Source organism: Petaurus breviceps, unplaced genomic scaffold (genome assembly GCF_028583685.1).
Source record: "Petaurus breviceps papuanus isolate PSGF00001 unplaced genomic scaffold, PetGlider_PUasm1.0 126, whole genome shotgun sequence".
Lineage (NCBI taxonomy): Eukaryota > Metazoa > Chordata > Mammalia > Diprotodontia > Petauridae > Petaurus > Petaurus breviceps.
The window spans coordinates 6,716,468-6,743,262 of record NW_027185655.1 but is presented as its reverse complement, the minus strand read 5'-3'; the positions used below and the strand labels follow the sequence as shown (position 1 = coordinate 6,743,262).

Here is a 26,795-nt window from a genome sequence, read left to right as displayed (position 1 = left end):
ATAGGAAAAGAAGTTCGGCAAAACAGCTTAGTTTGACAGTATACCAAACTTATAGTTTCCCATCTCTTTAAAGAAGCATTTCCTCATTTTTTTAGACCGTATGGGTTGTCTCGATTTTAAAGCTTCATCCCATGACTTTTTTCTGTCCTTGTCCTGCTTGACCTCTCCACAAGTTTTTTTAATGAATTTTTACCTTTTTTTTTTGCAATTATCAAGCATTTAGTTCCTGCAACTTTAAATTTTTTAATCTTTTCAGTTTCAAGCAGTTAGTCCTTGTAACGTTTTTAAATTAAATTTTATGTTTTGCAATTGTCCAGCATTTAGTCCGTGCAACCTTTTTTTAAATTAAATTTTATGTTTGCAATTGTCAAGCGTTTACTCCGTGCAACGTTTTTTTAAATTAAATTTTGTTTTGCAAGTGTCAAGCGTTTACTCCGTGCAACCTTTTTTTAAATTAAATCTTATGTTTTGCAAGTGTCAAGCGTTTACTCCGTGCAACCTTTTTTTACATTAAATTTTATGTTTGCAATTGTCAAGCGTTTAGTTCCTGCGACTTTTGACCCAGTTAAAGAAGCTGAGGAGGACAAGGGCTGTGTGCCTTTGCTTCTGCGCACCTCCAGCCCAATTCCCCGACCCTAATTGACGCTTAATTAATTCTCTTTGATTCTGAATGTCCGCGGTTCCTTCATACGTCTCCGCAGTTCTCGGTATAAACAAACAGCGAAGTGCTTTTACCGCCCCCCCCCGCCCCCTCCTCCCTGGAGGAACTGCAACTCCCGAGCTGCGCAATCAGGGAAAGGGAGTTTGGCCCTCGGGACTCCCCGTAGTCTGCAGATGACGAAAAGAAAGATGGCGCCGCCCACAGGCCGCCCCACGTGGTTTTTCCGGGCCCAGCCGACGGCGGCACCGGTTACCGGAAGTGAGGCTTTGGGTCCCGCTCGGTGAAGAGCCGGTGTCGGTCCGAGGGCGAGGAGGACGGATCTCCCCGGCCGCCGCCATGTCCGGAAGAAACAATAACAAGCTGCCCAGCAACCTGCCGCAGCTGCAGAACCTGATCAAGCGGGACCCCTCGGCCTACGTGGAGGAGGTGGGTCCGGAGCCGGGGGCCCCGGGACGGGCGGAGGGCGGGGGAGGGAAAGCCCCCGGGTCCCTCGGGAGAAAGACGCCCGCCCCGCCCCTGGCCTGTGCCGCGCCCCCCCCCCCCCCAGGCAGGAGCCGCGGGGGGAGGGGCCCCCCGCATCCTTGGCTACATTGTATCAGGCTCCCGCTGCCTCAGGCGCCGGGGTGCGATCACAGGCTGCGAAAGGGCCTCAGCCTTAGGAACCTGAGGGGGTCCCGCGTCCAGAGCCCGGAGAGACCTCGGGCCGCCTGCCTTCATTTTGCAGATGGGGAACCTGAGGCCCGAGGTGGTTAGGGGACATCCCGCAGTCTCACAGGCAGACACAAACATCAGGCAGGACTGGAACCGGGCGCTTTGCCTCTAGGGTTTTCTTTCCTACTTCCTATACACCCCACCTCACTACCCCCCCCCCCAAATACAGTCAATCATCAGGCGATCTTTAAGTGCAGAAAAAGACCTGACAGTCCCCACAGTCTGGTGAAACCTGTGGACACCCTGGTCAGGGGCATGTTTTTAAAGGCATGAGGTCCAACACAGAGGATTACAAAAGAAGTCAATTATATTGGATACAATAAGAAATACATTTTGTAATTTCATTCAGGTTATGAGACTCTGATAGAAACTGGAATGGTTTGTCATTTCTTCCTCCAGCTCATTTTACAGATGAGAAAACTGAGGCAAACAGGGTTAAGTGACTTGCCCAGAGTCACACACACACACTGTCTGAGGCCAGATTTGATCTCAGGAAGACAACTCTTTCTGACCTAAACTAACCCCACTTTCAGTTAAATGAAATGTAATCTGCCTTAGTTTCCTCAACTGTAAATTGGGGCTAATGACAGCCCCTCCCTTACAGGCTTATTGAGAAGATCCAATGAGATCGAATTTGTAAAGCACTACCTAAATACTAGTCTTTTTTGGGTCCTCATTTTACACATGAGGAAACTGAGGGCCAGAGAAGGAAAATGACTTGTCCAAAGGCACACAGCTCTTTAGATCTCAGTCCCTATTTCCTGTTTCTCAGTGTTAACAGTATTCACCAAATATTAAATAAGCCTCTGAATGTTCTGGTATTTGATAGATCCTGTGGATGGGGTGTAGATGAGAGAGGATATGATAGCTCAGGCTTTACTCTCAAGGGAAGAGGGACAGGACTGTGATAGTGTCTCAATTGTCTAAAGGGCTGTTCTGTAAAAGAGGGGTGAGATTTGCTGTGGTTGTCCCCCCAGATCACAAGTAGGAACCTGTGTAAATACTGAAGAAGGACGGTCTTACTTAGTCTATACTAAAGGAAGACTTCTTTGTAGTTAAAGTTAAGCTTTAGATGTTTGAAGTAGAGGTGCCAGGGTTGGCCAGATTACAGTGAAGTATAGGCTGGATTGCATTTCAGAAGTGGCACCTTCTTTTTAATCATTCCAATTTGTTTTTGTACTTAGGACCCATCACTTGGTACAGTGCAGAAGTGGCACCTTCTTTTTAATCATTCCAATTTATTTTTGTACTTAGGACCCATCACTTGGCACAGTGCACAAGGCCTTTCCGACTCCAAGTCCAGTGCCCTGTCCGCCATACCATACTGATATATAAATTCTGTTCATGCAGTATGGCATGTAACTCAGGGCAAATACTGATGTTTTGACTTCCAAACTGGTGTCCTTTCTAATATATCACAGCTTGTCCCTTGATGACAATTTACTACTCTTTCTGTTGACCTTCATACACCAGAAGTCAGGGTATTGTAGAGACTGAATTGGAGTGGGTAGTTGGAAACAGGCTGGGGTCTGGTCCCATCTCTGCTATAACTTGATGTGTGACTGTGGGAAAGTGTGTTAACTTCTCTGGGCCTCAGGCCTATCCTTCATAAAATGAGAGTGTTGGATTGGGTGATTCTGAGCCCTAGAATGCTATAATTTTGTCAGTTTGTAACATCCCTTTACTTTCAGATTGTGTCCCTTCCCCAGTTTTGTTTAATTTAGATGCTTCTGGAGCAAAATGCTCTCGTGACAATAAAGGTTTGTGGCATGTGACTGAGAAACATTGTAGAATTAGAGTTGTTCCAGAATGGAAGGGGCTGATCGGGAGGTGGTGGGTGCCCTTGATAGAATCCTAATAAAGCTGCCCCAATATTCTAATTTCATTATGGGCCCGGCCTCGTGAACAGCAGGCCCACTGTACCTACCTAACCCCCCTCCAACAGTCTCCTAACTTCTTCCTATATGCCTCACTGCTCGCTGGAATAACAGGTGTGTCCTTGAATTCATGGTTCTCACAGAATAGCAGGCGTGTGCATGTGATGGGATCCCAGCCATTGCCTCCACCTAGTCACTGCCCCCAGTCCCATTCCCACAGAAATAGGTGTGTGCTTGTACTCACATCACCCCTCTAGCCCAAGACAGGACCACAATACCGAACTATCTGTCTTAACCAGACAGGACCACAATAGCTAGCCAGTTGGAGGGCAGCATGACCAGAATGCTTAACCCCTGAACCATAGATGGGACCCCTCCTCCATTACCTAATTCCTTAACAAACCCCTCCTGCCCTTTTAATATTAATCATATTCCTATAGTCTGTGTACATTTTGATTGTGTAACCAGCATCTTTGCCCTATAAAAATCCATCTCGCTCTCTCTAAAGCTGCTGGTTCCTCTTGGAACTTAGCCCTCTTCGTGAGAGGCGTCGATCTCAGTAAATGCCTGTGCTTGGATTGGAGGTGGTCTGACGCTGAATTCTTTGAGACGGCTCCTCCACAACCCATCGTGCAGCCCCACCAGTTTTGGGGTGGGCAGAGCCCCCGTTGCTCACGGGTGATCTTTAACAAAGCCTGGTGGCCACTTGTTGGTCCTGCCTGTGATTCTTGTCCGTGTGACGGTTGGGCCCCGTCCTCCAAGGTGTTCCTTTCTGAGAGTCTGGGATCTTGACATCATTCCTGTTGTGAATGAAAGGATGATCTGGTGATCATAATAATGACTGGTATTTAGGTAGTGCATTACAAATATGATCTCGTTGGGTCTTCACAATAAGCCTCTAAGGGATGGGCTGTCAGCCCCAATTTATAGTTGAGGACGCTAAGGCAGATTACATTTCATTTAACTGAAAGTAGGGTTAGTTTAGATCAGAAAGACTCATCTTCCTGGGGTCAAATCTGGCCTCAGACACCTACTAGCAGTATGACCCTGGGCAAGTCACTTAACCGTGTTTGCCTCACTTTCCTCATCTGTAAAATGAGTGAGGGGAAGGAAATGGCAAACCACTCCGGTATCCTTGCCAAGAAAACTTCAGATGGGGTCATGAAGAATTGGATATGACCAAAACAACTGAACACCCAACAAAGTGGTGAGATTTGCCCAAGGTTATATAGCTGGTATCTGCCATGGATTAGAACTCAGGTCTTTCGGACTCTAGGTCCAGTGCTTTCTCCAGGGCATCACCAAATCTGCCTCTAATGGAGATGAGCCTTGCCGTGTTTGGTTTGTGCTAAAAGTCAAGAGGACCAGGTTTTTTGTCAGCCTTTCAGCTTTGCCGTCCTTTATCCTTTGTATTTGCTGTCTTAATTCAGAAACTAGGATTAGTGATGCTTGTCCTGCCCATTTTATTTGATTATTGTAAGGATCAAATACAATACTGTACTGTCGCTTCTCAGCCAGATCTGGTAATTCACATTTGGGATCTCAGCTCCTTGGAGGCCAGGGATTGGCCAGTGATAAGGAGGCCTAGCCTTTAAATCACACAAACAGAAAAAAAACCTTAAAATTCTATACAATTGCAGATTGTGTTCTCATGGTGTTAATTAATGTAAAGTTCCAGAAAAACAGCATTGTATAGTGACTCAAGCCCACCATTGAGAGTGACTGGTGAGACATAGAATTTCCGGAAACATTGGAGAACAGAAAAGTTTGGGGGGAGAATTAGAACAAATGCAGTGCTTTTTTTTTTTTCAAAGCACTAGTTCATTATCCCTAAAATCATTTTTTTAATCTATCAGTTAATTTGGTTTGCTTATAAAATTATCATGTTTGATATGGACATATGGAAGGCTGGGGAAAACAGTTTTTAAAAATATTTCCTTTTTTCTCCCTTGACCTTCACCTCTTTTTATTTACTCATAAATCACACCAAAGCACCATGACTCACTCCAGCCCAACTCACCTCATTGCTTTACAATTTGTACATTTTTAGAGATGGAATCTTCTCTCTCTTCTCCCAATAACCTAATGGTCTTTTGCTGTAAAAGTTTTGTGTAAAAATTCGGTTCATTAAACATTTTAAAGCATTTGCTATATAAAGAGCACTGAATTTTAGATAAGATACCCGGATGTGCTATTTTTCAGCTGTCCCACAGTGTGAGGGGGGACACCTTGCCTCTCGTTCTTGTCTCTGTCTTCATTGAAATCCTCCAATGTGGATCTGTCCAGTGTCCTGGAGACCTTCTGGTTTATGTAATATTTCATGATTATCAGTGCAACCCTTGGGCACTGGCCTCTGTGTTTCACTCTTGCTACGCGACTTCTGGGGTGATACGTGTCCTTGACAATGTCTTCTATGTCACTTTTTGTGGGTAAGTCAGTATTGGTAATGTGTTGCAAATTACTCATTCCTACCATTTCTTTCCATTGCCTTTTGGGTCACTTGTTTTTTTTTCCTTCTGAAATCATGGTATATATCCTGACAAACAAATACAACGCCAAGTAATGGCAGATGAGCGGGTTGGAGAGGTGCAGAGTGATCTGGGATATCTAGTGGAGTGCAAGAGCCGTTGTTTGTCCTACCTTCTTGAAGAAGAGGACCATGCCACCAGGAAGATGATGCCATGACTCGCAAGTGAATTGGATTTAAGTGAGGGGGGCTGTACATAGTCACCTGCCTCACTTTCTCCTCTGGAGCCATCTGAGTCTAGTGGCAGGATATAGATCAGGACGACTGGAGATGGCCCACAATGGGGACCCAGAATGGAGAGAGAAGGGGTGGGTTGGCTCAAGGAAGGCTCCGTGAGAAAGTGACGTTTGAGGTGGATTTTAAAGGTGGTGACTGATCTTCAAGGTTCTGGAAGTAACATGATAAAGTACCTGAGGGCAGAAAGCATGGAACAAGTCTCATGCTGGTGAGTAATCTCATCTGGCAAGTGTAGGGTCTTCACTGTGTTTTGTAGACAGTAAGAGGCACCATGGAAGGGTGTGGGGCAGAGAAATAGCACGACCAGAACGGGAAGAAAGATTCACCAGATGTTTGAAGAATGGATTGTTTGGGGTGGAAGGGAGAAGAATACTTCTTAGAAGGTTCTTGTAAACTAATCCAAACAAGCAGAAATAAGGTCTGTATTAGAGTGGTATCCATGGGAAGAGGAGAGAGTAGTGAAAAGACCTGAGTGTTGGTGATGAGGAAGAGGAAGGAAAAGTCCAAAACAACACCAAGGTTTCAAACCCAGGAGACTGGATGAGTTGTGGTGCCATTGACAGAAGTCGCAAGGTCAGAAGCTCACTTGTATTTTTGTAGCTAAATGCTTAAAAAGGAAATGATAATTATTGCAAATGGGTATAGACTTCTCAAGAAGTCATGCCAGAGAACCTTATTGTCTTCTCAGACATAATATCACTAGGTGTATTCTAGCAAGGCGTTTGATAAAATATCTCTTGATAGTCTCAAGGATAAGATGGGGATGTGCGGGCTGGACTTTCAGGTGGTTTTACATGGCGTCTGTGAAGATGTGTGTTTTGTTTTGAAAAATTGTGATAATTGTATTTCAGAATAACTCGTTTTCTTTGAGATCCTACGTATTTCATTTTCTTCATTTAAAACCATTATTCTCATAAAGGGTCTCAGGCTTCACCAGACTGTTAATGGGATCCATGACATTAAAAAAAAAGATTAAGAAGAATAACATAATGCTTTAACATTTGCTTAGAACCCCTGAGTTACATAGATTCATAACTGGTTAGATGCTTGAACTTAAAGAGAAGGTAGTTAATGGATCACTATTGCCTTGGAGAGAGTTTAAAAATTCCTAAGAATTCTAAAGAAATATTCTCTTATATTGCTTATATAAAATTTGTATTTAAATGTGAAGACTACACACTTAAGAATTTAAAAAACTGGAGAATGTGGAGTTATTCCAGATTATTTTGCTATAATTTTCTTTTTTACAACAAGATATTTCTAGTATTGTTTTTTTCTGATACTGTAATGACATTTCATGAGTTTATATGTTATTTTTCTCTAGTTTATGCAGCAATATAATCACTACAAGTCCAATGTGGAAATTTTCAAGTTACAACCGAATAAACCCAGCAAAGAACTGGCTGAATTGGTGATGTTCTTGGCTCAGGTAAGATGGCGCCCCTTGAAGACACACTTGTTTCTGTTAGGGATCTCTCACCCACCATATGGTTTTTTCCTATGTACGGCTTCAAAGTTGTGCCAGTAGCTGGACCTGCACTTAAAAATGATATGCTTAACAACTTTTTTTCAGCTTTATATAAGAATACCATCAGCTCCATTGCTGCTTGGTAACTGAAATAGAAACCAGTCAAGACCTAAGCTGTTGGCTTCATTGTAATCTCTTGTGTCTTCCCATGTTGTCTCTGAAAATGTTAATGGAGCACTTTATTATAGAGCGTGCCAGATCAGAACATTCTTGCTTTCCTTTTTTTCTGGGTAGATTTTGTGGATCAGAATAAGCACAGGCTCTTGCCCATGTCCCAGAATTCATCTGGGAGGGGTGATCCATCCAGGGTTCTCAAGGTTGTGCCACTGGGGCACACACCCTTGTAGTAGACGAGTCTTTGAGCTTCAGCCTGCCATGACTTGTCCCAGGCCCAGCTTACCTTAGCTAAGTCCACAGAGGCTCGTTACCAACATAGACACCAGCTTAGATGCAGTGATATTTCCTTTGTGAAAACTGTTGTCCATTAGGCTTGAAGCAAGGGAGTCCCTGCTTCCCTTTATCTTCCTTGTATCTGCTTGTGGGGACCCCAGCTGTGCTGCAAGTTCTGCTTAACCAAAGGGGCTCCATTGAAAATTGTGCTTAAGATATTAGGAGGTCTAGGTTTTAGAACAGAGTAAGCCTCTTCATAGAAGCAGGAGAGACATTTGGAAAGTATGTAAAACATTGTAAAGCGCAGGTGTTAGGATCAATTATGGAGACTTAAACAAAATGGCAGGCATTTGGTTTGAGAGTACAATTATAATTGTACCACTTGCCATTCCTGTTCTTTAAAAAAAAATTAAATCTTAATGATCATTGAGTGAAGGCACAGAATTTAAGATTAATTTGGAGATGACCCAATAAACATTTCATTGTAATGCTAAAAGGAAGGGAGGGAGGGAGGATGGAAGGAAGGGAGGGAGGGGGAGGGAAGGGGAGGGAAGGGAAGGAAGAAATTGTGCTTAGGTGACCCTTTGCCTTAGCAACACAGTGACCCGTAAAACACATTTTAGGGGGAAAACAGCAGCAACAATGAGTAGAGGGAAAGGGGGTTGACTTCTGTTGATGTTTTAAAATATAGCTTTAAGACCCACCCTCTGACTTACCCTATAGGAAGGTAAGTGGAGGGGAAGGAACCGGGGATGATAGGGGGGAGGGGTGATCAGAATGCTTCCTGTCTCAGGGTTGGGGGGAAGGGGAGAGATGGAGAGAAAATTTGGAACTCAAAATCATGTGGAAATGAATGTTGAAAACTAAAATTTAATTAATTTTAAAAGAAAGGTCCACCCTCACACTGATCCAGATTCATAAGAGTGTCTGCTGTGTTACAGATTGGCCACTGTTATCCAGAACATCTGGTTGACTTCCCCCAACAGCTGAAGGAGCTTCTTTCTTACAACCACACGGTCTTGGATGCAGGTCTTCGAATGGTGAGATCGGGGCTTGGATTAATAAAGTTATATTCTGTTTCTTCTTCGGGGTTTTTTGTTTTTGGCCTAATCTGAACTTCTTAAAAGGGGGAGTGTCCATGCTGATCTTAAAACTTAGGGCAGGAGGCCTTGTAGGAGTTTGTAGCAGAATGCCCCAGCTCCTTTCTCCCTTAGGAGAATGGCCTTGTACGTGTAGAGGGCCTGCTGTTTCATCAGGACTCACATCCTCGGGCCCATCTCTGCTTCCTTCTCTCTCAGCAGCTGGCCTACTTTACTGAGATCACGTCCATCTAATGCAGAATCTTCCACCTTCCTTCCTTTATCAGTCAGTAGCCAGGTGCTGTGGGTTCTGCCCCAACGGGCACAGTTACAGTTGTCTGCATTATTCAGGCCTCTATTTCTTTCATCTAGCCTGTTGCTGGGTTTTCCTGCTTTCATTTGGCCCATAGTGAGAACCCCCATCAGAAGACCTGTTGTAAGCTTAGCCCTAGGAAGCCCACCAGGGCTGTCGAGTCATAGATGATCGTGCAGAGCAGGTCAGCCGGCTGCTGATCCAGGGCCTGCCTTAGATGCTGGCTCTCTCTCCTCAGTCTTTCAGTCACACCCCCAGCCCTGGGCCTGGCAGTGCCTTAGGGTCTCAGGTGTCAAAGTAGAGTCCACTTGTTCTCTCTTTCCTCAGACATTTTGCAAAGCTTTGATGTTGCTGAGAAACAGGAATCTCATCAATCCAACCAGTTTGTTAGAGCTGTTCTTTGAACTCCTGCGTTGCCATGACAAGCTTCTGCGAAAGGTGGGGAGCAGAGTAATTGGGACAAGTGGTCTCCTAACAATCAGTAACATTTGTGGAGTGCTTTGAGGGGCTTTGTGTTCTTTAAATGAGTGGTATTTCCCCTTTTCATATAAATAATGTGGGGTGGCTAGGTAGTGCAGTGGACAGAGTCCACTGGAGTCAGGAAGACCTAAACTCAAATCTGGCCTCAGATACTTCCTAGCCGTGTGACCCCGAGAAAGTCATTTAATCCTATTTGCCTCAGTTTCCTTATCTGTCAAAGGAGCTGGAGAAGGAAATGGCAAGTGTCTGCCAAGAAAACCCCAAGTAGGGTCATGTAGAGTCAGACACAAAACAAAACAAAATAATAATTAATGTTGTTTGTCCTTCGTTTTCGAAGAGGACCATACATCAGGAAGGTCATGCCATGACTTTCAAGTGAATTGGATTTAATTGAGTGAAGGCTGTGCAAAATCAGCAGCCCCACTTTCTCCTCTGGAGCCGTCTGGGTCCAGTGGCCAGATATAGATCAAGATATGGCCCTGAATGCTGTGGGAAGTCTTGGCCTTTCTAAGGGGGAAGATAGATGATATCCTTGAGTCATTCAACATGCTAACGATTGAATGTGTTGAGAAATCATATTTGTTCTTAAGGCCTTTAAATGGGAATTATTTTTTTTTCTTTCCTCAGACTTTGTATATTCATATTGTGACTGATATCAAGAATATTAATGCCAAACACAAGAACAATAAAGTGAACGTTGTGAGTACCATCCTGCTTTGGGCTTTCTGTGACGCCCAGGGCTGCCGGCCCATCCTGATGCTCTGGGCTTCTCTTTCCATTCAAGGTGCTGCAGAACTTCATGTACACCATGTTAAGAGACAGCAATGCCACGGCTGCCAAAATCTCTCTGGATGTGATGATTGAGCTGTACAAGAGAAACATCTGGTGAGGAGGGAGCGTCTTACAAACAAGCCCCCATCTGCCCCCAAACCAGCTTTGCTACTCACACGGAATGCCTAGAGAGCCTCGTTTCATTATTTCAAACTTTCCCCTACAGTTTAGTTCCTGATTGAGCCAGAAGGTGAAAACATTAAAAAAAAATCTTGGTGAACATTATAATTTTTCTAACTAAGGATTGTCATAGAATGTCTTAGACAAGGAATACTTTGAGTCTCCTTTGAGCTGGTCCACGGTGTGGGGCGTCCCTCACTACTATGCTGCTTTCTTTAAACATTGGCCTCTAAATGCTCCCATTTAAACTTCTTGCACACGCACACACACCCCTTATTCTCTTTGATCGGTTTGTAGCATGCTACTGTGTGCAGGAAAAAGAAAGAACTAGATGCCCGTGAACATTTTCCGTGTGGTTTTTGACAGAGAATATTTTCTTACAGGAATGATACCAAAACTGTCAATGTGATCACAACTGCATGCTTTTCTAAGGTGACTAAGGTGAGACTCTTATGTGAAACTGCAGGGAATATTTCTGATGGGTTTTTGTGTTGTTTCCCTTCCATTCACACAGGGTTTCAAGCACAGGGGGTGTTTGGAAGACGGCAGCTTTCAACTAACAATTTATTTTTCTTTCAACAATTTTCTATCTTCCTCCCATTTGAAAAATAAAAAACAAAGCCCTTACAACAGATACTCATCGTGAAGCAAGACAAACTCCCACCTTGGCCATGTCCAAAAAATATATGTCTCAGTCTGACCCCTGAGTGAAGATGTCTTTTGTGATGAATCTTGTGGAATCCTATCTGGACATTTTGATCAAAAGTGCTTAATTAAGTCTTTCAGAATTGTTTGTCTTTAAATGTCTCGTGGTTCTACTAGTTTCACTCAGTATCAGTTCATTACAAGTTTTCTCCAATTTTCTCTGAAGTGAACTGTTTCACCATTTTTATGCCGTATAAAATACATTCCATTACATTCATATACTTTATTTCATTCAGTTTCCAGTGTCTTTGCCACCAAAAAAAGAGGTGCTTTATTTTGAAACATATAAGTCTTTCCCCTCTTTTTTGGATTTCCTTTGGGGATAGGCCTAGTAATGGTCTTGTTGGGTCAGAGGGTACGCATGGTTCAATAACTCGTTGAACATGTTTCCAGATTTTTTTTCCTAGAATGACTGAAGGAGTTCCAGCCCCACTCACAGTTTTCCCAGAAAGATAGGAAGTTTCAGCATTTGGCGTTTTCCCCTTTGTCATCTTTGCCAGTCTCAGGCACGTGAGGAGGGGCAGCCTTTCCTTTGCTTACATGTCCTTTTCTCTGTTATTAGTGTGGTAGAGCATTTTTCCATATGGCTGTTCGTAGCTTGGATTTCTCCCTCTGAAAATTGTCCATTTAGCTCATTTGACCATCTATCAGGAGCTTATTTTCTAACGAAGCCACCTGTATTCTTTAAGCAGCCGTCCAACTTGAGACATGCTAGAAAGAAACCAAAAAATACTGTTTTGTAATACCGTTAGAACACACGGTTTGCATGGTTGTAGTAAATAGGTCCTGATTTTGTATACTGTTGTAGTAAAAGCGTCCTGAATTTGGTTCTAATATTTCTTCTAACAGTTGAGTCTGTACTGTAGGGGGATATGAAACCAGACATTGTGTAGACCCTCACTGCTATGCTCTCTCTTTGTAATTGTAACCATAATAATAACTAACTTTTCCATAGCTCTTTAAGGCTTGTGAAACACCTTACAAGTATTTCATCTCATTTTATCCTCAACCACACTGGAAAGTGGGTGTTATGAAGATGATCACAACAGACAGAGATGAAGTGACTTGCCCAGGGTCCCACAGCTCCTGCCTGGGGCCAGGTTTGCACTCAGGTCTTCCTTACGTCAGGTCCAGCACTCTACCCACAGTGCCACATAGCTGCCTGTTACCCCTCAAATGAGTTCTCGAGAGGGAGAATTTATAGTTGGTGCACCAAGTCATCGCTCATGAAAATGGGTTAAGCTTCCAAATGAGAGAGAGCTTTGTTTTTAGATTCTTTTAGCTTTTTTCTTTACTTAGCTTTCTTTTTTCTTCCCGGCTGACTATAACGAGACATCCCTTGACATTTTGTCATTAATAGGATTTTTTTATGATCATCAGGAAGTAGGAGAATTTGTGTCCCTGAGAGTTTGTGTGATGCCAGATTTGGTGGGGAAAGGGTGAGCTATATTCAGACAAGTATGCTGTGTCCTGAAAGAGCCTCATGGAGTGGCTTAGTTAATAAGTGAACAAGGAATGGTCATACTTGGAGGCTTAATTTGTGGATTAGGCATTTCAGCCATTTTTGTCTATAAGTCAGTACTTAGGAGGGAAGCTTAGTTTGGCCCAAGATAAGAAGTGGGGAAATGAAATTTCTTCCATAGATTGTTGCGTCTAACTGAGCTGATGATTTGGTTAGTTTTGATGAATTGTTTCTTGTGTTTTTCATTCTTTATTTTAAGAGATTGAAAGCTGGGGCAGTTAGGTGGCACAGTGGATAGAGCATTGGCCCTGAAGTCAGGAGGACCCGAGTTCTAGCTGTGTGACCCTAGGCAAGTCACTTAACCCAGATTGCCTCACCAAAAAAACCCACAAGTGAGATTGCAAGCTGGTAGGAGAAGAGAGTGAGGACAACACTCTGTTTTTAAAAATTAAATGGAACCCTGCTGACCTTTGATTGCTACACTGGTTGTACCCCTGGCTTTCCCCATTCTTGACACCATGATTGCTTGTCTGCCGTTTCCGGGACCATCTCAAATGCATTTCCCCGCCTTTTTGCTCTTCAGATACTCGTTGCTGGTTTAAAATTCTTCCTTGGTAAAGATGAAGATGAGAAACAGGACAGTGATTCAGAGTCTGAGGTTGGTTGCTCCCTCTCCCACTGGGGAGGTGTGGTCTCCAGAATCTGCCGCTCCTCCCTTGAGGGTCACGTCCCAGCAGAGTTCCTCAAGACGCCTGGGTCTGTAAAAGGCCTGTTTGCTTACGGTCAGTCAGGCCCCAAAGCTTGAGGCTGTCGACTGGTGCAAGCGACATTCAGCTCCAGAAGAATGCCGTCATCAGTGAGGGTGGGGTGTGGGACAGCTTTGTGTTAGAGCCTTCTTACACGGCTGCCCTTTAACATTGGCGGCATATTTAGAATGTCTTGTTTGTGCCAAATGGTTGTCTTTCTGATCGGTAAAATGGGCCTGCTTTGGTTGTACTCTGGGGCTTGAAACTATAGTTTCTGGCCAGGATTCTCCATAACATGAGGTGGGGTTGTGGAGGGGATGTCATTACAACTGGCTGCATTGAGAAAGGTAAGGAAGAAGGGTGTAACCCGATAGCTCTGGAAGGAAATTCTGGGTTTGCTTAGGGGGTGGAGGGTGAGCTGGAGAGGAGGAGACAGCAGTTGCTTCTGTGGGCATTTGTCTTACTCTGAATTGTACTTTGGTCATTTTTTTCTTTAGGATGATGGGCCCACAGCAAGAGATTTGCTTGTCAAATATGCCACAGGAAAGAAAAGCTCCAAACACAAAAAGAAATTGGAAAAGGCCATGAAAGTCTTGAAAGTAAGGCCCGCTTGGGGGGTGAGGTGACATTTATACATGGCGGAAATGATGCAGAATCTGGGGGAAACCCCTGCTACAAAATACTTGGTTAATTTTTTTTCTAATCAAAGAAGATGTAAAAAAAAATTATAGTAAAAGGAAAAACCAACATGTGGGCATAGGACAAATCTGAACTTTTCTGATGAATGAAGGCGACTTCACTCCGGCATATTCTATGACTTCATTCAAGTAGGCCTCCCATTCTTGGGCCAAGAAGACCTGTGCTTGTAATTAAGGATGGACAAAGAAAAGTCTCATTCTTTTTGGTTGGGCCGGTCAGTTTTCAGTTGTGGCCTGCTTTGAGGGTTTTCTGGGGGTGGTTTGCCATTTCCTTCTCAAGATGAGGAGACTGAGGCCGTCAGGGTTAAGTGTCCTGCTGGGGTCCCAGGCCAGATTTGAACTCAGGAAGATGAGTCTTCCTGTCTCCAGGCCCGGCCTCCAGCACCGCCTCACTGCGCCATGCTGGCTGACAGGAGACAGCCCAGACAGGGGTGTTTAACATTGGTTGGTCGTCATTTTATTCCGTTTTCTTCTTCATGTGCACATTTCGTACCACTCCCTGTGAAGCATTGTGTATCTTGCTTTTTAAAGTTAGGAACTTAACCATCAACAAGTAGAAGGAATATAACTGAGAACTTCAAAGATTTGGTTTAAAACCACAGACCTGTTGTTGACAGTTTGTTTTCTGTGCATGAACCTAAATCATCAACAAACACAAACATTTTCTGTGTATAAAGTAGAATGAAAAAGCATCTTATTAGAAACCGGGGGCTCTTGTGCAATTTAAAATATATATATATATACACACACACACACACAAAGTGTGGACTTTTGTACAATTTGCTTTTTTTAAAGACAGATGTATCAAGTTAAAAGAATGCATGTCACCTTTAAAGTTGGTGATGGCATTCCCCTGTTTGTTTCCATGCCCCCTTCTGACACCCCCCAGGTATGTTTTTCCCAGTGTAGTTGCAGAATTAAACTTCACAGTGCTTTTTCTCATTGTCGGAGCCCATCATGCCCCGGGCTCACCTTGGTCTTAGCTGGAGGTAGGCTGTCCAGGAGGTCTGCATTGTCAGAGCCTTAGCAGAGCAGAGCCTTCCATAGCAGATCTTAGGGATGGTTTGAGGGATTTTATGGTTTGGAACTTGACATCACATAGCGATGTTGGCTGTGCCCTGAGCAGTTCTGCTTCTGCAGTGGGCATTGATAGCAGATTGATTCATGGGGCTAAATACCACTCTTTTTTCTTTCAGAAACAAAAGAAGAAGAAGAAGCCAGAGGTCTTTAATTTCTCAGCCATTCATTTGATTCACGACCCCCAAGGTATTGAAACACGGCCTTCCAGGTCTGTTACTGTGCGTGGCCGATAGACCCTACCCGGCTCGTCTCATGAAGCTCAGATGGCAGACGGCTTCTCTGCTGGTGCATTCCCTATCTAAACGTGGGTGGATATTTGCTCCCTAGATGCAGTGCAGATCAATCAGTCTTTCCTTTCGGTGTTAAAGCCTGCACTTCTGAAATCACTTGATCCCCTGGATTTCATTTTATTTTTTCAGAAGCTGCAAACGTGTAGATAGGTGATTCTGTCTGTCTGCCTCATTTCACATTACTCTATTTTTTCCGAGCCTTGGCGTCAGGATTCTGACTCGTGGATGCATCTGAACCACTGTCTTACCCCTCTTTGCCCTTGCCTCATTCCGTCCTGGCAAGCAGCCTTTGTGCCCATGATTGGTCACTACACCGGTTCTCTGTGTCACAGATTTTGCAGAGAAGCTTCTGAAGCAGCTGGAAAACTCAAAAGAGAGATTTGAAGTCAAGATGATGCTCATGGACCTTATCTCCAGATTAGTGGGAATTCATGAGGTTTGAAGCCTTTTGTGAATTTTTTTTTTTTAATAAGAGGTAGTGAAATGGGTTCGGGATGTCAGCAGACTCAGACAAAGGATACTGGCGGGTTGATTCTGACAGTGGGATCCTAGATCCAGCCCAGTTGCAATCTCAGACTGCTCTTTGGTTCTGTGGGTTCTGGAAAGAATGGATCACCAAAAAGGAGTAGGGGTCACTCCAGCTTCAGACATGGGTCTCAGATTTAGAGCCAGAAGGAGGAATCTAATCCTGTCTCCACTTACAGGCGGGGAAATTGGGGTCTGGGGAGAGGAATTGACTCAGTCACACAGAGAGGGATTTGAACCGGTCATTCTTCACAGTCCCATCCCCCACATTTTATGCCATTGGCTCTGAAAGGAGGCCACATGGCAGAAAAAGGGCCTCCACACTACAGCCAGCTCTGAACAGAAGCCAAGGACACAGGCAGGAAGCTAAGTGGATAGTCTATAGATGGGAAGTTCCTGCTTAGTCCCAGGGGTGATTTGGGAATTCACTTTGTCAGAAAGTCTCTCCTTGGGACGCAAGGGCATCAAAGCTTTTCTCTGGCGGTAATTTCTAGAGATCCGGGGTTGTAGGAGCATGGCAGGCCAGATTGGGAAGTTCAGAAGATTGACCTTAGACTTATTCACACAGCACAGGCTTCTTTACCAAATACAAGGCCCAGCACTGCCTGGTGGGGAATCATTCTTAGAATTGCATGTTGGAGTCTTCCTACTTTGAGAAAGATCGGAATTTAAGAATACCAAGGGGCCCCCATTGATGCGTTGCATTTTTATTTTGATCCCTAAGGCAAAGAAAATAGAGATAGCAGGATGAACATTTTTATTTCCAAGTAAAATTCTGATTTTTGTGTGGATATTAACATGAAATCCCATCTCCTTCTCCACAGCTCTTCCTTTTTAACTTCTATCCCTTCATACAGCGGTTCCTCCAGCCCCATCAGAGAGGTAAGCCACCGTCCTCTGTTGTCTCATTGATCTTGGGGACGATATTAGAAGACCTATTTAGAGCCTCTTGCTTTGGCTTCATTGATCAGAAGTGAAATGTTCTCTAGAACAGAAGGCACAGTCATAGGATTTCGTTAGAGCTGGGAGGGCCCTCAGAGACCGTCCTATTGATTGTGGCTCGGGGGCAAATTTAATCATAGAAGAAGTTCATTGATTTCCTGCAGGTGATTGATGCCGTAAAGGCAGAGCTGGGATAGAGGGAGCGGGTTTATTCCTTTGTGTGGTTTCCTGGCTGGCAGAATCAGTGGGTTCCTATATTAGGGAGTTGTTTTAGAGAGCTCCGATGGGGGAAGGGGAGAAGGAAGGAGGTGGGGAAGGTTAGAGAGTGCTTATTAAGCAATATTACATGCCAGGCACCGTGCCAAGCTCTGGGCGTACAGATGGAGCAGGCAAGGGGACCTGCCTTCAAAGAGCTTCCATTCTAATGAGCAAAGACCTCAGCACATAGAGAGGAGCTGGAAATGGGAGTGGTGGTGAGGAGGGATGGGAGGGAGAGCAGGGTGTGGTGGAGGCCCGGACCCCAGCAAGGTAAGGCCAGAGCCAGGGTAGCCAAGCTGGGCTACAGACTTCCAGTGGGATGGGAAGGGTCAGAGGACACACCATGGCGAGGAGATGAATTCTGTTGGCGTGGGGTTTGGGGGTTTGTTTTGGTCTGCGTGGCTGTGATTTCATTGACTTGGGGAACTCTCAGTGTGGAAACTCTGTCCACTGCTCCAGATCATCGTGTCCCCAGAAAGCCCAGGGCACTCAGAAGTCAGTCCTTAGTCCAGACCACGTAGCCCATCTGTACTGGAGGCAGGAGGAGCCAGGGCCTTCCTGATTCCCGGAGCAGTCATCTCTGTCCCATTAGCGTGTCTCTCCTCTGTCGCTCCTGTGTGACACGTGTCCAGGGGCTTGTCTGTGCCTTTCAGCATCAGAAGCAGGACAAGGAAGAGACATGTCTCCACCTTTGTTTCTCCCTTTGGCCTCCTTGCACCTGTGTGCGCATCCGCCTTGGAATCTCTCAGAGAACGTTGGCTTCTCAAGAGCAAGGCAGGCTGGCTTGGTTTTATGTCTGCAGCGGGTAGAGCCTGCTGATGGCTGTGTGCATCGGCTACTGCCAAGGAGCACAGCCCCCTCTGAACTGGGTCAGACCTGGGCCTCCCCCTGATTTCCAAGTGCGTGTCCATGGGGGCTGTAAGAGCCATCTGGTTCTGGAACCATTGTTGGTGATCTGAGGCATTGATAAAACCTTGCATTTCAGTAAAAAAAGTACATGCAACCTTCTGCTGTCTTAATGTTTCAGAGGTGACAAAGATTCTTCTCTTTGCTGCCCAGGCTGCCCATCAGCTTGTACCCCCTGAGGTGAGTGGGACCTTGGTGACCTTTCCTGCCTGGTTTGGGGCTGGCACAGGCAGGGCTGTTGATTGAGAACTGCAGGATGGATTTATTTATTTATTTTTAAGTTTGCTGCTTTATGAAGTTTATATATAAAATTTATTTCTTTATAATGGCATATAGGGGTAGGTGGGGCCGTGGGCAGAGTGCCAGACCTGGGGTCAAGAAGACTCATCATCCTGAGTCCAGATCTGGCCACAGACACTAGCTGTGTGACCCTGGGCACGTCACTTAACCCTGTTTGCCTCTGTTTCCTCATGTATAAAACGAGTTGGAGAAGGAAATGGCAAACCTCTCCCGTATCTTTGCTAGGAAAACACCAAAGATGGGGTCACATAGAGCTGAACGTTACTGAAAAAATGACTGTACAATAAAAAATGGCGGGCAGGATCATAGGACCATGGGAAGGCTCTTACCCCCCCCTCCCATACAGATGAGGAAACTGAGGCACAGAGCTCTTAGAGACAGAGCCAGCAGATGTCTGAGGCAGGCGCCGAACTCAAGTCTTCTCGTCTCCAAGTTCATTGCTTTTTCAGTTGAAAAGTGGCATAAAAACTGAGAGCAGGGAACGACCTTGTAATCTAGTCCAACTGTCTGATTTTACATGTTCCTGGGTCCTAGAGGTGGAGTGTTTTGCTTAAATTTGTATAGTTAGGTTAGTGGCAGGACTGACCCTAAGACCCAGTCCCCTGACTCCTCACCCATCCATCCCTCCATCTATGCATCCATCCTTCCATCCATCCATCCCACCATCCATCCCTCCTTCCACAGCACCACTTCCGGGGGTCATTTAGATGTCTGAGACAGGCCGAAAGCCATCTCCCCAGAGCAAGGATTGATTTCGGTGCCTCGGGAGTCTCCATCTTCGTAACCTTGGGTGGGAGGGAAGGTGGCCCACGAGTCCTTTAGCTGAGGGGTTGCTTAGAAGCTGGGCTTTGCTTTCTAGTAGAAAGTGATGCTGGTTTGACAGTCGGAGTCCTGCTAGAACTAGCCTCCTAACGCTGAAGGGCAGTGGCCCCTGGTCTTTGTTGTTCCCTCGTGGCTCTTGGGGGATTAGCTGCAGACCCGAAGGCTGAGTTGGCTTTCCCTTGGCGACGATAGCTTGTGCTGATGCTCAAGCTTGTATTCCCGCACATGGTTCTGATTCCCTTCATTTCTTCCCAACTGTTGCTAATGCAGATTATCCAGTCCTTGCTTATGACTGTGGCCAACAATTTTGTCACCGACAAGAACTCTGGGGAGGTTATGACTGTCGGGTAAGTAGCACGTGGTTGTGGCCAATTACCCTGTTGTACAATTGTCTGAGGATGCCGGGCTCAGCTGTCATGGCGACCAGACACAGCGCTTTGGTGATTATCAGCCTGCGTTCTCCAGACTGAATAGCCTGCATGAAACAGACCCTACACACTTATTCCAGTGATTCCTGTTTTAGCTTGTGCATTCTTCTGTCTGGTCAAATGATTGTTTTCTGTAGTTTAGGACCGAACCTTTGTAGACAGCAAGGTTAGGAATGAAACCCCTCCCCCAGCCAGTGGCCCGGGCTCTGAGCTCAACTGTGTGCCTGGATCTCCTGGGCAAATCTGCATTTGTCTTGCAAACACCTCAGGGATTCTCAGGAGAACGAGTGCAGATTCCCATCCTGGAGTTTGCTACTTAAACTGTTATTTTATTAGTTAGATTCAACAACAGTCGAGGAGTAAGTTCTGACATTTCCTCATGAGATATTAAAAATGTAACATTTCTCAATAATTAATTGGCTCAGTTGATAAAAACTGGGCCACCCTTCTTTGCCATTAACGGTCCGTCTCCTCTCTCTGTATCAAACCCTGGTCTTGTAGCCGTAGACAAATATCAGAGTTACTAGTGATATGATTTGTTGTAATAAACAAAGACATTTAAAAGTTTTGGCGTTAAAAAAATGGCAGCTCCGAGCTCAGGAGGGAAGGTAGGCAGGTCTCTCCACAGTCCTCCCCAGGATACATAGGAGATGTCTCTTCCATAACAATCAACTCCTCCGGCTCTTACCAGATGGCATTTAACTCTTTTCCTCCTCTCACTGACTCCTCACGGGGTGACTGTCTCCATCTTTGGCCCTCTCAGATAATGACTGTTAAATTGTGTGTGTGTACATATATATATAAAAATAAACATTTATTAAGTAACTTCTGCATATGAAAAAGACGGTTCCTACCCTCAGGGAGCTTACTGACTGGTTGAAGAAGACCGGGCCCAAAAGGAAGCTGGAGGGTGGGGATGTTAGGGAGCTGGGGAGGGAGGGCACATGGTGAAAAATTCCACAGCCAGCTGGGCAGTGAAGAGAAGGCTGCACGGGGTCCTCTCTAAATGGAGGTTCTCCCCGCTCTGCTCAGAGGGGTCCCAGCAGTCAAGGGGACTAGTGAAGGGTGAGTCCCAGGTCTGAACTTCCACATGGTGAGGTTTCTGTGGACGTAATGGAGCAGGCTCTGCCCCTCCCAAATTCTGTCCTTGAACAGTGACAGTAAGCACTGTCTTCTTAAGACTGGCTGGCTCGTCCTGCCTTGCTGGCCATTGGTTCTTATAAGCCAACCGCGCATATTTTTCTTCCTCCTTTAGAATCAATGCCATAAAAGAGATAACGGCCCGATGCCCTCTGGCCATGACTGAAGACCTTCTCCAAGATCTGACCCAATACAAGTCCCATAAAGACAAGAGTATGTGGATTATTATTTCCTGTGCCCACACGCCCTGCCAGGTTGCCCATTTCTGCTTGAGTACACGGTGGTTCTTGTTGATATTCTGGGCTTATTTGAGATAATCTTTGTCAAACACATAGCCCAATGCTGGCTGGTTTTTTTGTTTGTTTGTTTTGGTGGGGGTGTCTTTTTTGGAGGTTGGAGGGGGGAAGGCAGGGCAATTGGGGTTGAGTGACTTGCCCAAGGTCATACAGCGTGGTGCGTGTTAGTGACTTTATGGAGTCTTTGATGTTATAGATGTGATGATGTCTGCTAGAACCTTGATTCAGCTCTTCCGAACCCTGAATCCACAGATGTTGCAGAAAAAATTCAGGGTAAGTAATCTCTGTGGGGACCAGTTTTTGTCTTTGGTTTTTTTTTTTTCCTGGTAGTTATGAATTTGGAAGTGATGTTGAAAGTTGCATTTGAATTTTAGTGACCATGGAAAAAATACATCTGTATGTAAGCGTAGCTTTCTTTGTTTCTCCAACAATACAACCAAAAAAGAAAGTTATGGATTTAAAAAAAAAAAGAAGGAAACTGTGACAAGTGGCATCTAATTCACCTTTCAGTTGACATGTGCCCTTGGGAGTGGGGGGAGGAAATCGTGACTTGTGGCTTTAGAGTTCTGGGCTGCTGGGGAGCCAAGATGAGGCATTTCACCGACCTCAAGGTCACCTTAAGCCCTCTTTAGGCCAGTTCAACAACTGTTCTTCATGAGGTGTGATCCTTGCCCTCATGGGCTTAGAGTCTGAAGGAGGGGTATGTCATTTATCATCCAATAAGGAAGCATCGTTACCCTCAGGAATCAGGAATGCTTGGTGGTGATGGTGGTGTCTGACCTGGGCTTCAAAGGTTGAGTAAGATTTCAATGGTGTGACTCATTAGGGCAGGGAGGTGGGAATGCCAAGGTGGGCCCAGAGCACAGTGCATGTTTTGTTGTGTGTGGATTATGGGCTGTATGCCAGGAAGTAACACGAGATAAGATGGGTAAGGTGAGACTGCCCCACCTTGTGTGGGCAGAATGCCCAAACACCTCCCTGCTAGCTTGAGTCAGCTGGGGACCTAGCCTTGAGTTAGGAAGATGGGCAGCACTGGACACTGTTAACCACCTTTTCCTCACAGATCCTTTCTCTGGATTTCCTTGACTCCTCTCTCTTTGTTTTTCTACCTGCCTCAGTTTCCTCATCTGTAAAATCTGTTAAAAAAAAAAAAAAACCAAAACCCTTCAGTTTGTGAGCTCTTTGGGGGCAGGTACAATAAGTGCTTTGTCAATGCCTAATGATCATTAAATGTTTTAGGGCAAACCCACAGAGGCTTCAGTGGAAGCAAGAATTCAAGAATATGGCGAGTTAGACACTAAGGATTACATTCCAGGGGCTGAAGTTCTCGATGTTGAGAGCAAGGAAGCGGATGAAGAGGATGATGAAGGTTAGTGGCTTCATTGTTATTTGGTGCAGAAATGACCAGCGAGCTGAACTCCAGACCCCTGTATACTTCAGGGCCTCATGGATTTAGGGTTGGGCCCTCAGAGGCTACCAAGTCCAGCCACTTCATATTACAGATGAGGAAACCAAGGCACAGAGAGGCCAAGTGACCCAAGATAGCCTCTAAGGGACTGAGCTGGACACTGAACCCAGACCTTCCTCCTTCCGGTCCCCTGCCCTCACCATGCTAACGGAACTGTGCCTGGATTAGATCCAGGAGAGTTCTCCTTCCCGAGAGCATGCTGTTTGGTCACTTAGGACAAACAGGTTCTGTTTTGTGGACCATCGAATGCCCAGACCAGAAGGTGTGATGTGGTGGGAGTGGCCTCCTGTTGTCTTTGTAGGAGAGGGACAAATGAAGGGTCACTTAAGTAGCTGCCACGTTAGTTTCGGGTCATTTGTGGACCCTGGCTCTTCAGGGTCAGCTCGGTGGCACAGCGGGTGAAGCACCAGATTTGGACTCGGGAAGATAAGTTTGAGTCATAGAACTCTGCATATTCAGGAGGAAGAAACCAACTGCCAGAGAAATTAGGTGACCAAGCAAAAGTCAGACCTAGGATTCGAACTCGGGTGTCCTGGCTACAGGCACTTTGCTCTTTCCATTATGCCAGGCTGCTTCAGAGCCATTTGATGTAGTGTAGATGGCTGGCCTTGTGTGCAGGAGGCCCCGGGCTTGAGTTCCATCTCTGACATGTGCTGGCTGGGGGACCCTGACCTGGGTCTGCCTTCATCTCCAGGAGCTCTAGGCCACTCTCTTGACACAAAGGCATTCACTAGATCCAGCTCTGTTCATCTGAACCTAGGACAGGGGGGGCTGGGAAGATAAAGAGGCTTTTGGGCCTGGCGAGGGCAGCTCCCAAAGCTAGACGACGGCCCAGGCTCAGTCTTTAAAGGTTTTTTCATGTTTGTTTCCCATAAACAACACGTATGAAAGTATCAGGCAGAGGTGTGAGTTGTGTAACCTTGTGCCGTTCTTTGCCCCTCGTCCTTGGCTGGAGAGGGCCTTCTCCTTACCACCTGATTAGTATTGATACCCAAGAGTGACCGCAGGCCTCTTGTGCTAACGTTCGTTCCTCTCCATCCAGATGGGTGGGAAAGCGCCAGCCTCAGTGAGGATGACGAGGAGGATGGCGAGTGGGTCCAGGTGTACCACTCCTCCGATGAAGAACAGCAGGACATAGTAGGTCTTCAGACTCTGTTCAGAGTCATTCTGAGTTGTTTGGCCGGCTCTGCTGTGCCTGGGCCGGTCAGTGCAGAAGGCTGCAGACATGAATGGTCAAGCCACCATTGGTGTGGGGGAGCCTGCGGGTGTCACGCCTGTTTGACGTGTCTGTCTGTCTGTGTGTCTACAAGGCGGAGAAGCTTAAAAGCGTGCCAGTGGAGGAGCGAAAGGCCAAGGCGGCTGCGGTCAGCACCAGCCGCGTCCTGACCCAGGAGGACTTCCAAAAAATTCGCCTGGTCCAGCTGAGGAAGGAGATGGACGCTGCCCCAGGGAAATCCCAGAAGAGGAAGAATTTTGACATAGACAGTGAAAAAGAAAGGTGAAGCCTGGCACCTGCCCCCAAGAGGGAGGGCTGCGGGTTTTCACTGGCCTTTGTCATGGCCTGTCTTTTTTCTTCCAGGGGGGAGTTGCTTTCCTTGAGGGACATTGAACATCTCCATAAAAAACCCAAGTCTGACAAAGAGACGCGCCTGGCCACTGCGATGGTGAGGGCTGGGGCAGGGTGGGGTTGGGGGGCTATCAGATGGGAAGCCGAGGCCCTTGGATCTGAGGCCGGATCTGGGCCTCCTGCACATCTGTGCAGTGAGGGGAGCGGAGCACGTGGCCTCAGGGCCCTTCTGGCTCTAATTCTGGGGCTCAGAGAGCGGGGCCGGCAGAAGTCGGGTCACGTGGCTTCGTATGTTATAGATAGTCATGAATGCATTGAAGAAGCCTTTATTAAGCACTTGCAGTCACCGTGTTAGGTCCTAACATTTATACAGGCATTTGAGGTTTACAAAGTGCTTTACCTATATTACTTCTATGTTCCTTATACCATCCCCTTTGAGGTAGGTATAATATGCCCATTTCAAAGATAAACTGAGGCAGCCAGAGGGCAAGTGACTTGCCCGGGGTCACACAGCTAACAAGTGTCTAAGGCAGAATTGGAACTCGGGTCTTGCTTGTCCAGGGCTTTATCCACAGTCCCTCCCCTGCCCCACCCCAGCTTGTAGATCTTAATGTTTATACCAGTGTTGAAAGTTATGGGGACAACCATCTAAATGTGGCAAAGAGTGTGGAATAAATAGGAAAAGAGAAGAGGGGTGTGTCGTTCGTCTTTTTGTATGAATAGGCCGGGAGGACCGACAGGAAAGAATTTGTGAAGAAGAAAACCAAGCTGAACCCATTCGCTAGTTCTACAAACAAAGAAAAGAAGAAGCAGAAGAATTTCATGATGATGCGGCACAGCCGTAACGTCCGGTCCAAGACGAAACGTTCCTTCAGAGAAAAACAGGTGAGTTGGGAGGGTGCTTGGGCAGGCGGCTGTGGGCTCTCACCGGGACCGTCCATTAATTCAGTTCTGTACGGCATAGCGGAAAAGGCCACACGGCCTGCCAAGGAGACAGGACTTCAGGGCCTCGTTCTGCTGGTCAGTGTCTTTGGGACCTTGGCCAAGGCATTTAAGGGCTGGATTAAGTGATTTCTGAAGTCCCTTCCAACCCTTCAGATTTTAGGATTCTGGAAATAGAAAAAGGACTGATGTGTTCACTGACTGTTAGAAGGCAGTGACCTAGAACAGGGCTTCCAGTCCGCTCCACAGCTGGCCACACGAGCACAGGCAGTATCTGATGAACAGCGAGGTTACTCACTTGAAATATTCCAGAAAATCTGCACTGGTTTCCAAAGAATAAAGTTACAAAATTTAGGGACTTCCCGCGGAGAAGGAAGACTAATTAATGACAAGATCTAGGGTATTACCATCTCAGGGTATTATGAGGAGGTCAGGAAATGAGCAATGAGTTCAGGGTGTTTGCAGAAACTTCGGTATCTCTGTGAACGACCCTGAATATGAGGACAGGAGGCTGGGCCTGAGAAAGCTGGTGAGCCAGGCATGGTGAGGAGGGAAGGGGAGCGTCCTGGCGATTGGTCCTCCTGGCTAATGAAGAATGCCAGTAAATGTTAGCATTAGCGGGATGGGTGCCACATCTCCCTATTTCCCAGCAGGGAGAGGTAGGCAGGAAACGCACTGAGCCCCCATTTCCAGATGCAGCATCTTAGGAGCTACTTGGCAAGTGGGGTTACTGCTTGTTTACTCTTTAGGCAAGTTTCCCAAGGGAGAATTCTGTAATAATATAATTGCATTGCAGTGGACTTTAACAGAGAGGAGGCATACTTGATTGATCTGGATTTTTTTTTTAATCTTCCAGTTGGCTCTACGGGATGCACTTTTGAAAAAGAGGAAAAATCTAATGAAATAACATTACACAGGGTGACAAAGTGCCGTTTTTGCAGTCTTGCCTTGGAGTAGCAAGGGATTCTTTTTGACATAAGGAAGGGTATCTCTGTATGTTGGAAGGTGAAGACTCTTGGAGCTGAAGAGAGCTCAGGAGCCAGCCAGCCCCCATCCTCCCCATCCTGGCAGCTGGTCACTATGCCCATACCTGATGGTCACCATGGAGAGGATGCCCTCTCCAACTGCACAGAATGGTGCATTAGTTAAAAGTATTTTTACTTTGGAGATGGAAAGTTATCAATATCTGTAAAAATTGATAAAAAAAGAAATAATTTGTTTGTCCAATGGACATCTGTTTCACTGGTAAGCCCAGGATAGTGTGGCACTGATGATGATGCAGGTGTAAGCCCTAACATGATAGGCCAACTGCCTTGTGTTTGCCCAGTGAGTCTGTTGACTGGCCCCCATTCATATGGGCAGATTATTGTAATTCATACCAAAGGGTTAAATGTTTTTTTACCAAGCCTCAATAAATAATTGGTGAACATCTTTCTTTTAAAAAAAATAAACTGAATTGTACATAA

At 45.8% G+C, this 26,795-nt stretch overlaps 1 protein-coding gene across 1 annotated transcript; it reads left to right on the top strand.

The window, feature by feature from the left end:
• The first annotated feature begins 814 nt into the window (after positions 1-814).
• On the top strand, positions 815-26,795 carry SDAD1 (SDA1 domain containing 1). The gene is made up of 22 exons (XM_069092011.1): positions 815-1,087; positions 7,338-7,442; positions 8,873-8,971; positions 9,651-9,761; positions 10,431-10,502; positions 10,588-10,688; positions 11,138-11,195; positions 13,505-13,579; positions 14,165-14,266; positions 15,562-15,631; positions 16,068-16,171; positions 17,085-17,142; positions 18,488-18,546; positions 19,759-19,835; positions 21,172-21,269; positions 21,549-21,625; positions 22,592-22,721; positions 23,863-23,957; positions 24,131-24,318; positions 24,400-24,484; positions 25,111-25,272; positions 26,186-26,795. Exons 1-22 carry the CDS (start codon positions 998-1,000, stop codon positions 26,234-26,236), a joined length of 2,067 nt encoding a protein of 688 aa, XP_068948112.1. The 5' UTR covers positions 815-997; the 3' UTR covers positions 26,237-26,795.